Genomic DNA, 12,905 nt, shown 5'->3' with positions numbered 1-12,905 from the left:
GGGAGAAAAGGAAAACAAAAACACCATAGATCGGGTTGGCCAAAAAGTGAATTATCCATGTACAAGAACACGTGAGATTTTGTACAAAGCATCTCTAAGTGAAACACAGAACGGTGGAAGTGTCTGAGTATGCCTGAAAGGAATGATGTCCCATTGTTGTGTGGAGGGCTGGTGTGTCACGGGCTTTGAGTGCTCAAGACATCACTCATGGGTCAGAGCTTGGGCACACTTGCTGGACCCAAGCTACACATATAATAAAATAAGCTCAAAACTCAGTTTCAGTAATGTCGCTGTCATAAATTGTCACCAAAGTTAAGTCAGTAAGTGCCTTTCTGAGAAAGACAGTTGCCCTGTGGTCACGGGGAATAACTAATCCACAATTTACTTATCACGCTGACTATAAAGGGGGCTGGCAGGTGATCTCAAAGACTCATTTTATTTTATATCATCTAATGTAATACATCATTGTATACGTGTAACAATTCTAAAAGAGTAGATGAAAATTTGTGCCGTGTCCTATAGATCCCTCAAGTTTGAAAATACTCAATTTGACTCCTGCTAAAGATGTCTTGGATTTGACAATTCACGAAGAATTGTGAGAAATAGCTCAAGAATTATAGAAACTCTGTAGAACTCTAGACTCTATAATAAAGTTCAGAGTTTTGGGTCCTAAACTAGGAGCACAGTTGACCAACGTTTTTTGACTTGAAATCGAGGTATTAGAATGGCTGTCTTTCATTCCCCTGCTTAGGTTGCCATGCCATGCTATCTGTGTTAAATTTTTTAGGTTTAAGTTTCATTGGTTGACCATGTAGCCCACAAGAATATGCGTTTCCTGCTTTCCCCCACTAGCTCTTCATCACATTATTAATGAAATCTCAGTCTAACTCGTGCGTAAGACTAGTGGAATTTAGTTAAAATACTCCTAAACGTTGACATTTTTGCGGATGAGCATTGTGGGGATATCCCCCTGCCCCATCTCCTGTGCTTTCGTCTTTAGGTTTCATTTAAAACTCCCATCTTTCATATTTTGGTAAGAGAAGACTTTAAGTGGAAGTGTAATCTGAGCGTCCTTTCTAATACACTGACTCAGCATGGACATTTTGAAGCCGGCTCTCCCATCTGTAGTGAGAGTATTAGAGTACAGTGACTGGTATTTCAGAAGGCAGCTTTTGCAGTTGCAGGGCATCTTTGCTGGGAGCAGGGAACAGCCAGGTGAAATCCATTTCAGCACCGTTCGAACCTTCTGGATTGATCGTCTTGAATTGGATCTACTCCCTTCAAGGCTGTGATGGAAGCCTATGGTTTGGCCAGCATGTTCCATTGGCCTGTAAACGGCATGGAATGATGCCAAACAGAGTGTCCAGCTTTGAGATTACTTTGGCATGACCGGGTCTGCGTACTGTGGGATACTATTTAAGGCATTTTGTCATTGTGCGTAGTAACAGGTCCTCCAACACTTTGTTGTATTGTGGAAAAATCTCCGGGGGCTTCCCTGGTGGTCCAGTGGTTAAGACTCTGCATTCCCAATGGAGGGTGCCCAGGTTCCATCCCTGGTCAGGGAACTAGATCCCGTATGCCTCAGCTAAAGATCCCGCGTGCCGCAAATAAGACCCAGTGCAGCCAAATAAATAAATACTAAGAAAGAAAGAAAGGAAGAAAGGAAGAAAGGAACCATCTGTGTATTAAAAAAAAAAAGAAGAAAAAGAAAAATCTCTGGAAGTAGTTGGTGGTGAGCCCTGGCCTTCAGGCCATGGCTGAGCTATGGGACCCGTGGCCGGCCAGCCTTCCCGTCTGTAATCACTTTGAGTCTCAGTGTCTTCATCTGTAAAATGGAAACAGTAGCACCTCGCTAAGTTGGTTTTAAGGAAAATGAGAAATGTATGTGGACCATAAAGCATTGTTGAAATCCTTAGGTTCCTAGCGGTTATTGTACGTTTTTTTTTTTTTTTTTTTTGCGGTACGCGGGCCTCTCACTGTTGTGGCCTCTCCCGTTGCGGAGCACAGGCTCCAGACGTGCAGGCTCAGCGGCCATGGCTCACGGGCCCAGCCGCTCCGCGGCATGTGGGATCTTCCCAGACCGGGGCACGAACCCATGTCCCCTGCATCAGCAGGCGGACTCTCAACCACTGCGCCACCAGGGAAGCCCTGTTGTACGATTTTTATTTGGTTTAAAACTTTTAACCTATATTCTCAGGATTTAAAAAATTAGGGCATGTCTTAGGAATTCCTTGGCAGTCCAGTGGTTAGGACTCACGCTTTCACTGCTGTGGGCCCGGGTTCAACCCCTGGTTGGGGAACTAAGATCCTGCAAGCCCTGGGGCGGAAAAAAAAAAAAACTGGGCATGTCTATATGTCTACTGTTTTTGCATCTGATGACGTCAATTGCACGGGCTATCCTATGGGGACGATTGTAAACCACCGTTTTAGTAATATTTTTAAGGAAAATACCATGAGTCATGAACACACATGTTAGGTGTCTTTTCTTTGTTCACTGGGCTCTGGATCCACTGGCCTTTGAACCACGGGGCTTCTCACTTGCCTCCCCTTTACCTTTTGCTCACATACCCCTGCTGGCATCTTAGATCTTAGCTTTACCTTTACTTCCTCTGAGAAGCCTTCACGACACCCTGGCCTAGGTCATGGCCCTCTGTTGTCATTTGCTGTATGTATTCCTTCTTCGTGACAGTTTCCATAGCTGCAATTCAGTAATTATTTATTTAAATGTCTGCCCTCTTCCCCGAGAAGGACACATTGTCGCTTAGATATATATTCCAGCCAAATATGCATATCTTGTGTCTAATCACAAGGAAACATTATTTTAAAGTAAAAAATATTTTTCGGAGGGCTGTCTGCCTTCCACAGTAGTTTGTAAGCTCAAAGTGTCTGGGACCACACCTGACTTAGTCGTTGTGAAATCTCCAACAGGCCTGGAATGATGGGTGTTGTGTGTCAGGCCTATGTCTGGTTTTTCAGAAGAGTGAACGAATGCATGAATGGTGTGTACCTTTATCCAGATGCAGAGTCCTATCTGCTTGTTCATAGCTCCTTGTATCTTTTGTAAGATAGCTGGATCATTCACACACACACACACACACACACACAAAAGACTTAACTCTTCACTGTTACTAGCCCTCCAGTTCTCTGTATTTCTCCTCTAAATGATTTATATTCTCGAACTTACAGTATCGTTTCTAACTTGGTTGTGAAGATTGAAATTAAGTTTACATGGTTCTGTCTTCCCCGTAGCTACTACAGAAGAATGGTCAGCTGTCCACTGTGAACGGCTTAGCCGAGCAAGGCCTCCAGGAGGGAGCCCTGAATGGCCAGGAGGAGGAAACTGTCACAGATGGTAAGTCGCCTTGCGGGGGACTGGGCAGAACCAGGGGCTGGAGGACAAACAACACCTGCAACGGATCCCTGCAGAACAATAAAAACAGGCCTGGATAGAATGGGCACTGTCATCCTACCTGGGGGTGGGTGATGTTGACAACAAAAGCAGTCAATTGATTGCAAAAAGAAGTATTTATCTGGCCATTTGCATAGCCCCTGGGAGCTTATAGTAACACTTGAGCACGGAAGTGACGTTGTTTTTCCTTTTTGTTAGGCATCCTTACCTGAAACTTCATGATCTTTTTGTTGTTGTTGTTATTGTTGCCTTATTCCAACTACTTGTCTGATGTCGAACGTGAATTCTTGTTGGAAATGCTTAAGTCTTGGTTGCTTTCAGAGTCAGTATCTCTCACTCTAGAGTAGCCGACTGGCCTTGCGAAGCTTTTTCTGGTAGCGTACATTTCAAGGTGCATACCTCTTTGCCCAAACTATGATATGCGCATGTGTTATAGCTCTTGAGCCCAGAGATCCTTCAGAGGTGTTTACTGGAAAGCAAATCTGTGACCACGCTATCACCGGTCAGCCCGTGGAGGGGCTGGGGACCACAGCTGGGGGTCAGAATCAAGCACAAGCACCTTGACAAGTAGGTCTCTTGCGAAGGCCACGTGTTGGAGAAGAACCTTCCTCTGTTCCTGTTTCTTGTCTCATTGTTCCATTTAGTCATAAAGAAATCATTTGGCCACTGCTATTGAAGAGGCACAGAATGATCATTTTCCATAAGTGAACTCAGGCTTACATGTAATGTGAATAAGACAAATGAAGGGAAAGTCTTGTGAAAGGAGACTGGCCATTGCCTCGGTGAGATGAGATTCTTCTAACATGTGGAACCTGTTTCTCCTCGTGTTCAATGCCCCTGTGGAGCTGCTGCAAGCAGGGGGCTGCTTTTGAAGTTGGTGGGAATCCTGATCTTTCTATAGCACCACAGGCACCATATAAAGCTAGAAGTACATACAGCCTCACAGAAAGAGGATCTGCACGACCTGGTGCGAGAGTTTCAAATAATTTCTACCAAAGTAATTGGAACGGCCCCAACCCAAATTCCAGAGTCCCACGCTCTGTCCTTCCCATGATAACGTTTGAATCAAATCAAGCCACAGCCGATTTGGAGCCTCCCCTGGATGGGCAAGCCACCGTGCCCTGTGCTTTGGGGAGGGTGAAGAAAGCTAAGAAACGGTCCACCAGGGGAGACAAGCTAGTCTATGGAAGGCTCCCTAAGATGAAACTAAGGGGGACTTCCCTGGTGGTCCAATGGTTAAGACTCCAGGCTTCCAACGCAGGGGGCACGGGTTTGATCCTCGGTCGGTTTGATCCCACATGCCGCATGGCCAAAAAAAAAAAAAAGGTTAAGACAAGGCAACGTGTTGATTATCTAATGAATTTTGCAAGAGATGAGAGCTGCTCAGAGTTCTGGAGGAGCCCTCGTTTGAGGTCAGGGTGTGGGGTAAGGTCTGGGGAACTGAGGGGAAGTTAGGTTTAGATTTGTTGGGACAGGGGCTGCCAGCCGGAAGGGAGGAGGATAAGAACAGCCAACACTTCACAAGCTTTTATTGTGGGTCTTGGAACTGTGCTTTTTGTGCAGTATGGCCTCTAGCAGTAACCCTGTGAGACAGGTCCTATCTCGATTCAAACCCAGATCAGCAGATTTCCAAGCTCGAGCTCTCACCCGCTGTGCGGGCCATGTCCACAGGCTTGCCCACCGGGATGGCATCTTCTGAGCAAGGGTAGAATGAAAACCCAGAAGGGAAAGTGCGCTGGGTTGGAGGGCTCTTCTGAAAGGCGAGTGGCTTCGGAAAGTATTTTGGCAACGTGGGATCACTGAAATATGCCCCCAAGGGAGTGTCGGGCCAGGCCTTTTCATCTGATCTGGTGTGGAGTGTTGATAAGAGAAGGGAGGGGCTTCAGTGACGCCCTTGTTTCCATACAATCCTAGGTAGCGTGAAAATCCTGTCTAATCTGTGGCCTGTTTACTGGAGATCCGCTGGCTGTCTTCCTTTAGTCCAGATGTAATTTCTTTCACTTTTCAGCCATGTGTTTAAACACTGATTTTTATGGAAAGTGATTCTGTTCCCACCCTGTGATTATTCCATTGTCTCCCTGAGCCTACCATGGCTTTGGGGGTCTGAGCAAATACAGATGCCTCTTGCAGGAAGAGTGGTGATTAATATACCTTGTCCTTCACAAGATCCTGAAAAGGCCTGCGGGCCTAGAAAGGACCCCCGTGTGGCCCAGGGCTGCAGAGGCCACCCCTCCCCCCAGAGGCATTTCCGGAGGCTCTGCCTTTGGGATGAGCTTTTACTGTTTTAAGCAGAACTGTTGTTGCTTTGGCTTGTTAGGGTGTTTCTGAAGCAGCCTGGTACACTTGTTTTTATTATGTTTTCTTTTCCTATTTTGTCTGCAATGCAAATGCAGAAAATTCTCTATGTTAAATTATTAAACAGTATTTTTTCATGCTTTTATTTTGACATAGGTTAGATTTTATGTGTTTCCAGGAATCCGTGTCCTACATGGTGGCTTACTGTAATGTAAATGAAGGCATAATTTGGTATGTGATGCTTATTTGTAGGATTTGGTGGGCCTTGGTTTCTACTCTTGCCCACTTCAGTAAGGAAAGACCTGAGCCACCCTGGTCCCTGGGAGGATTGGCCAGCAGTGGAACTTGGTCCTGCCATAGGTGGATCGTTGGATGGGAGAAAACTACAAATGAGGGGCATTCCTGCATGAGGGGTTTTAATTTAAAGTGACAGACAGGGCTTCCCTGGTAGCGCAGTGGTTGAGAGTCCGCCTGCCGGTGCAGGGGACACGGGTTTGTGCCCCGGTCCGGGAAGACTCCACGTGCTGCTGCGGAGCGGCTGGGCCCGTGAGCCATGGCCGCTGAGCCTGCGTGTCTGGAGCCTGTGCTGTGCAACGGGAGAGGCCACAACGGTGAGAGGCCCGCGTACCGCAAAAGAAAAAAATAAATAAAGTGACAGACAATATTTAGACAAATGTAGAATATGCAAAATGTGCTTCTACCTTGACTTACTCTCTTTCTGAAACCAGAAATCCTGGTAATTCAGAACCAGTCCTCTTCCTATAATGAAAATGAAATCCTATTTCCTTGTAAACTTTCTTTCAATGATAGAAAAAGGGATCTGCTTACTAAATATTTTCAAAACTATGCAGTAGGGTTCAGATATACACACACACACACATATATATCTATATCTATATGTATATATATACACACATATATAGATATAGACGATATAGATACACACACACGTGTGCGTGTGTGTGTGTTTTGGAGGGAGCTTGAAGATTGATTATATAATTTCAGGGACCATCTTTTAGAGAGTATACAGTCAGGCATGAAAACAAATATTTATTAAAATGAAAAAAAAAAGAATTCACAACAAATTACTTTAGCCTTGGAGTTAGTTCCTTTTCTCTGAGCTCTTTTTAGGCGATCTAGCATTTATCACAATGCTTATACAGAAATACAGCCTTTTCCGAACCAGAAGGTTCTATCCAGCCACGCCACGCCTAACACTCACAGGGGCCGCACGAAGTGCGGTTAGTTTTGTGGAAAATCTGCTTCTGCTGATTTTAATCTCTTCTGCTGGAAAGATTAAAGAAAAAGAAGACCCCTCCCAACCCAGATTGTCATTTGTTCTATGGTCTATCGTTTATATGGTTTTCTATGAGTTTCTATGGGTGCCTGAACAAGAATGATGTTAAAAACATTATATCTCAGTCCGGGTCCAACTTTAGATTTCAAATTTTTGCAAATTAAAACTTTTAGATTTTTCTTTTTTTGATTCAGTCTTAGTATCTGTTGGGCAGATTATTTTCTTTCCAAACAGATGGGGAAATTAAGGATTACAAAATCAAAAAACTTAAGACCTCTTTTTTTAAAAAATTGATTAATTAATTTATTTTTGGCTGCGTTGGGTCTTCGTTGCTGCACACGGGCTTTCTCTAGTTGGGGCGAGCTGGGGCTACTCTTCATTGTGTTGCGTGGGCTTCTCATTGAGGTGACTTCTCTTGTTGTGGAGCATGGGCTCTAGGAGCACGGGCTTCAGTAGTTGTGGCATGCGGGCTCAGTAGTTGTGGCTTGCAGGCTCTAGAGCACAGGCTCAGTAGTTGTGGTGCACAGGCTTAGTTGCTTGCGGCATGTGGGATCTTCCTGGACCAGGGCTTGAACCCCTGTCCCTTGCATTGGCAGGTGGATTCTTAACCACTGCACCACCAGGGAAGTCCCAAGACCTCTTTATTTTGATAATAACATATTTGTTAAAGTGCCTACTGAACTCATTGCCATATACGAGTTAATCATGTGACTGTGATCTTAGTACATTTGAATGTATCATTTACAAGACAGTTATTTTTGGGGTTCTTTGAGATTTGTCTTTCTGCAGAGTAGCTACAGCAAACATTGTAAAGCCATGAATGTTATGTTTTCTCCATCCGTCACAGGTCACATTTGCTTGTATGAAAGAATAAACACACAATGGTGGTCTTCTCCTTGGTGTTTGAATTTTTGCACACATATGCCTTATACTATTTGCATACCCTGAGTGAGGGCATTTACACCAGCAGCGATGGAGCTGCAGCTGAGAGCTCTGCCCTTGGCATTTGCTACTCTGGGGTCAGCCGCAAGTATCAGCCGGCAAACCGGGGGAACAGGCTTTGCTATGCTGAGCACAATGGTGCGGAGGCTGCTTAAGGAACTGTGCACGTGAATCACTGCACGTGATTTCTCTGACCTGGGAGGCGAGCCTGGAAAACATCCTCTCACCCCCAAGAAAAAATACCCCCCGCGCCAAAAAATTCTTGTCACTTAAAGCAGAAGTCTTTAAGAGAGTGTGTTCCTTATCCTTCTCAAGGTTCTACTTTTCTACATCCTGATATTTTCCCTGCAGATACAGTAACAAAAATGGAGGATCCGTTGCTCAGTTATCTAGAAGCTGAGTCTGCAGCACTGTGGAGAATTTCATGTTTCTAACGGTGCTGAATGTCATTGTCTTGGCCTTTATTGAATTTGCTGGTGTACAGTGCCTTTGGGATATGATCACAGCCCTCCCCGTGGATCTTGTTACCTTACAGAAAATCCATCTGGGAGTTAAAAGTTGTTCTTCTTTGCTTTTTGATCATTTAAAAACTTGATGTGAAGAATGAGTACCCCAAGTGCTGCTCTAGGATGCTGTTAAAAGATGACCCTCCAAAACACTTGTTTCTCTGTGATACAGTTTTCCCAACTGGGAAGAAATGTTTTTATGAGTCAATCCCTTTTCTCCTTCAATTTGTGACATAATTGGTACCTTGTTAGTATTCTCATGAAGACATGTGTGTTGCACAAATACTACCCTCCATGCCTCCTTCATTTTTCTCTACATCAGTTGTCAACATCTGGCGTTCAGTCTGCCTGTCTCTTACCTCCCACCTCTGCTAAAATATAAGAACCAAGAGAGCAGAGATTTCTTGGGATGGGGGGGTCGGGGTGGGATCTATATGTTTCAGTGTTGAATCCCCTGAGCCTGGAACAGTGTCTGACACATAGTAAGTGCTCAAAAAAATTTTGAATAAGTGAAGACACAGTTTTAAATTAGAGTTCACAATATTACATTTTCACTCATATGGGAGAGGAGGATCTGTTTGCTTTTCCCTTTATATCAGTTCATTCCCTACGTAAATACCAGAGCTTTCTAGATGTATCCGAGGCTCCCTTTCCTTTGCTGCATCAGCACTGACAAAGCTGGTACTTTCCGGTGCTGGGCTGTCACAGGTGCCCACCATTGGTTGTCCAGGTGTTGTTGCCTGGAAACATGAAATCAGACCCTGACCTGCCTGCAATTAAATAAGAACGCCCAGTGATGCTACCAAATACGAGGGCTGGATAGACAGAGAGGGGTCTCCCTTCCAACACTTTGGTACTTCAAATACAATATTAATACATGACATTGTCTCAAGCTGTATCCTGTTTTGTAATGTTTTGAAACACTCACAAAATAGGCCTTGAACTTAGGCAAAAGCCCTACAGTCTGCACTTTCTGGGAACTGGTTTTAATTCAGTCCTCTGCTCCACAGCAATATTTTTAGCGTGCTTCTCTGAAATTAGTTATGTCATTGACAAATTTCTGGTACAAATACTCTACTGCTTTCATCTTTAAAGAAACACAGATTTATTTTTCAGTAACTAACATCCAAGCTATATAGAGCTTTTTTCCCTCTGAAGTCTGTTTAAGTCTGACAGTGCAATGAACCTTTATTTTTTTCTAACTTGAAAATTTGGGGTGGGGTGGGTGAAGGAAGAAGGAGTAAGACTTCTATCCATCCTCCCTCCCTTTTATAATCAGTTCATTCCAGGAGAGTAAAACACTGGTGAGACTGCTTTTCTCAGTGGTTTTCTGTCTGACCTTGAATACATCCCTTTATCTCATTGAGCAGCAGTTTTCATCTGTAAAATGAACATCCTTGTCCGTCTCTGAAATTCTGTGACTGAGTCACATCAGCAGTACTGGTAATATAGGCATTAAAAAAAAACAATGATGGTTTAACTGTTGAAGATATGCAAGTGACTTTAGGCAGGTGGGAATCTACTTGTCAATTTCATTATGCCTTTTTATAAAAACACTTTTACATTTTTTCGTTTTAGTTTGATCTTAAAAGCCATCTTCTAGATTTGAAGTTTTTACTTTAATGAACAAAAAATTCAAAAGAGGGGCTTCCCTGGTGGCACAGTGGTTAAGAATCCGCCTGCCAATGCAGGGGACATGGGTTCGAGCCCTGGTCCGGGAAGATCCCACATGCCACGGAGCAACTAAGCCCGTGCGCCACAACTACTGAGCCTGCGCTCTAGAGCCCGCGAGTCACAACTACTGAAGCCCACGTGCCACAACTACTGAAGCTCACGCACCTAGAGCCCGTGCTCCGCAATAAGAGAAGCCACCGCGACGAGAAGCCTGCACGCCGCAGCGAAGAGTAGCCCCCGCTCGCCACAACTAGAGAAAGCTCGCGCACAGCAACGAAGACCCAACGCAGCCAAAAATAAGTACATTAAAACAAAAAAAAAAGTTCAGGAGGGGAAAACATTCAAGAATGTCTCCATATGTAATTATTTAGGTATGAAAGAAAGATAAGGAGCTTCATAAATGTGGCCACAAAGTAACGTTTTTCTCTGCCTACATGGGAGGAGATCAGAATCATGTAATAGGGGTTGGTTCTGGCCCAGAATGAGTGCAAGATGTTGATAAGTGCCGTAAAGACTGTCAGTCAATCTTAAATTACTGCAAAGACTTACCTATAAACGGCTGTAATTTTGAGGCTACTCCAGGGCACCCATGAATAGGATGGATGGCCCCCTTGAGGAGCATAGGTAAGATGGCCTATAGCTTGTCCAAGTAACATACCAAGATTCAGACCCTCTCCCTTGGAGGGATCGAGGCAGTTAATGGTTTTCTAATGGTAACTAAGCCAAGAAAGGAAACATTAAATTTAGCATTTTATTTATTTAATAAAAATCCTTTAGGGGACTTCCCAGGCGGTCCAATGGTTAAGACTCCATGCTTCCACTGCAGGACATACGGGTTCGATCCCTGTTGGGGGAAATAAGATTCCGCGTGCTGCGCAGCGCAGCCAAAAAAAAATTTTGGTTTTTGACATTTAGGTCTGAAGGACGTTCTTAAAACAGCTCCAGTTTCACCTAATACAGCAACCCCCAAATGGTCCTGGCAATGTATATTCTAGAGCACAATGTCCCTATATTATATGGAAGGATGCTTTGATAACATAAATCCTCTGATCGATATTTGTGTATATCTCTGGAAGGTGTATTCTCTGAGCTTAAGTTCTACAACTTTTTAGCCTATCAATTGAGTCTTATTCTTGAGCACCATACTTTGAATTTTTACCAACTGTTTTCGTAATTAATGTGTCGGTACAATGTGATATCAAGTAGACCCCCCTGCCCCCCAGTTAACAATGCATGCATTAGTTATTTTGGTGAAAATTGATATATGCTGGATTGAATTAATTGAATGAACTGGTTGCTTTAATGTGTCTTAAACCGGACATGCAGTATTTAGACTGACACCAAGTACCAGGCAGTTATCCTGCTGTATTAGTTTGGTCGGGCTGCCATAATAATATATCACAGAATGGGTGGCTTGAATATCAGAAATTTATTTTCTCACCAAGATCAAGGTGCCCTCAGGTTTAGTTTCTCTGAGGCCTCTTCTTGGCTTGTGGATGCCGGCTTCTCTCTGTGTCCTCACTGTGTCCTCACCACTGGGCCGCCAGGGAATTCCCATGACCTTGGAGTTTATGCAATAAATTTTGGTGAGCAGGACTATGTTTTCTGGAAGGATTAGAAGTAAATTCTGTCATCCAGAATTTGGTCTTTCCTCTGTGTGTGCCCATCCCTGGTGTCTCTATGTGTCCTAATCCCCTTCTATAAGGCACCAGGCAGAGTGGATTCGGGTCCACCCTTACAGTCTCATTTTAACTTAGTCACCTCTTTAGAAACTTTCTCTCCAAATACAGCTACGTTCTTATGTGCTGGGGCTTAAAGCTTCAACATACAAATGTGGAGAGGATGCAGTTCAGCCCGGGACACCTGCCTTTATGATTGTCAGCTGGAAAGCCAGGTTTGGGACCAGGAAGCCTCCGTGGGAAGGCAGTCTGAGGCTGTCTACGCCAGGCTCCTGCCCCCACTCAGAAGGCTCTTCTGCTTAAACACGGGAAGGTTTGGGGAGTTTCTCCATAAAAGGAAACCAGTTATTCCACTGGAGTGAGAATATGCCTCCTCCAGCTGCTCCCTGCTTCTGGTGCTGCCTTCTGGGGCTACATAGAACAAACTCACCTCCCTTTTCCACATCGCAGCCCTCTGAGTATTTGAAAACATTTATCGTGTCTTTCCTTTAATCTTTTCTCTTCTAGGCAGAACCTCCCCAGAGAAGACAAGCTGTCTCACATTCAAAGAAAAATGCCAGGGCTGATATATATATTTCAGATATGGATGTGCTTGATGGAAGCTTGCCAAGCATAACGGGGTATTAATTTCAATATTCCCACTTTTAAAGAAGAGTTTATTTCTCAGACTCTTTAAAACACGAGAACAGCTTAGTTTGCTTTAAACCAAGGATTACGTACTGGAGGAATTGATTGGAGGCCAGAAGTAAATTGATTCAGAAGTATATAAAGGAGTTCCCCTATCAAGGATGTTGCTAAAGGAGCTACTGCCACATAGAATGAAGACAATAGAAGAAAATACCCATACACGTGGGTATTTCTAACTCTGGAATCCTTAGTCACCCTTTCGGTACTTCACCCAGCATGATCATAAGCAGACAGCCTTTACACGATAACAGTAGCTAGAGATAAGAATAAGAGAAATCCCACTTTTCAAGTCATTGTTAGTTGTAAATAAAGTGGAAGGTCGAAAAGGTCCCCTTAGCAGAGCCACGGTTTGCCCCTAAGCAGCCTCTTGCAGAGAGCCCCCGGGATTCATCTCAAGCTCTGTGGCCTCACTTAGT

At 44.1% G+C, this 12,905-nt stretch overlaps 1 protein-coding gene across 1 annotated transcript in view; it reads left to right on the top strand.

Moving 5' to 3' along the window:
- The window catches only part of AKAP12 (A-kinase anchoring protein 12), a 101,933-nt gene that overhangs the window by 54,496 nt on the left and 34,532 nt on the right, over positions 1-12,905 (top strand). The window contains exon 3 of the mRNA XM_067701762.1: positions 3,250-3,352. Coding sequence (XP_067557863.1) covers positions 3,250-3,352 — 103 coding nt within the window. The remainder of the gene's footprint in view (positions 1-3,249; positions 3,353-12,905) is intronic.

The sequence above is a fragment of the Pseudorca crassidens genome, chromosome 13, assembly GCF_039906515.1.
Source record: "Pseudorca crassidens isolate mPseCra1 chromosome 13, mPseCra1.hap1, whole genome shotgun sequence".
NCBI lineage: Eukaryota > Metazoa > Chordata > Mammalia > Artiodactyla > Delphinidae > Pseudorca > Pseudorca crassidens.
This window is presented reverse-complemented; position numbering and strand designations above follow the sequence as displayed.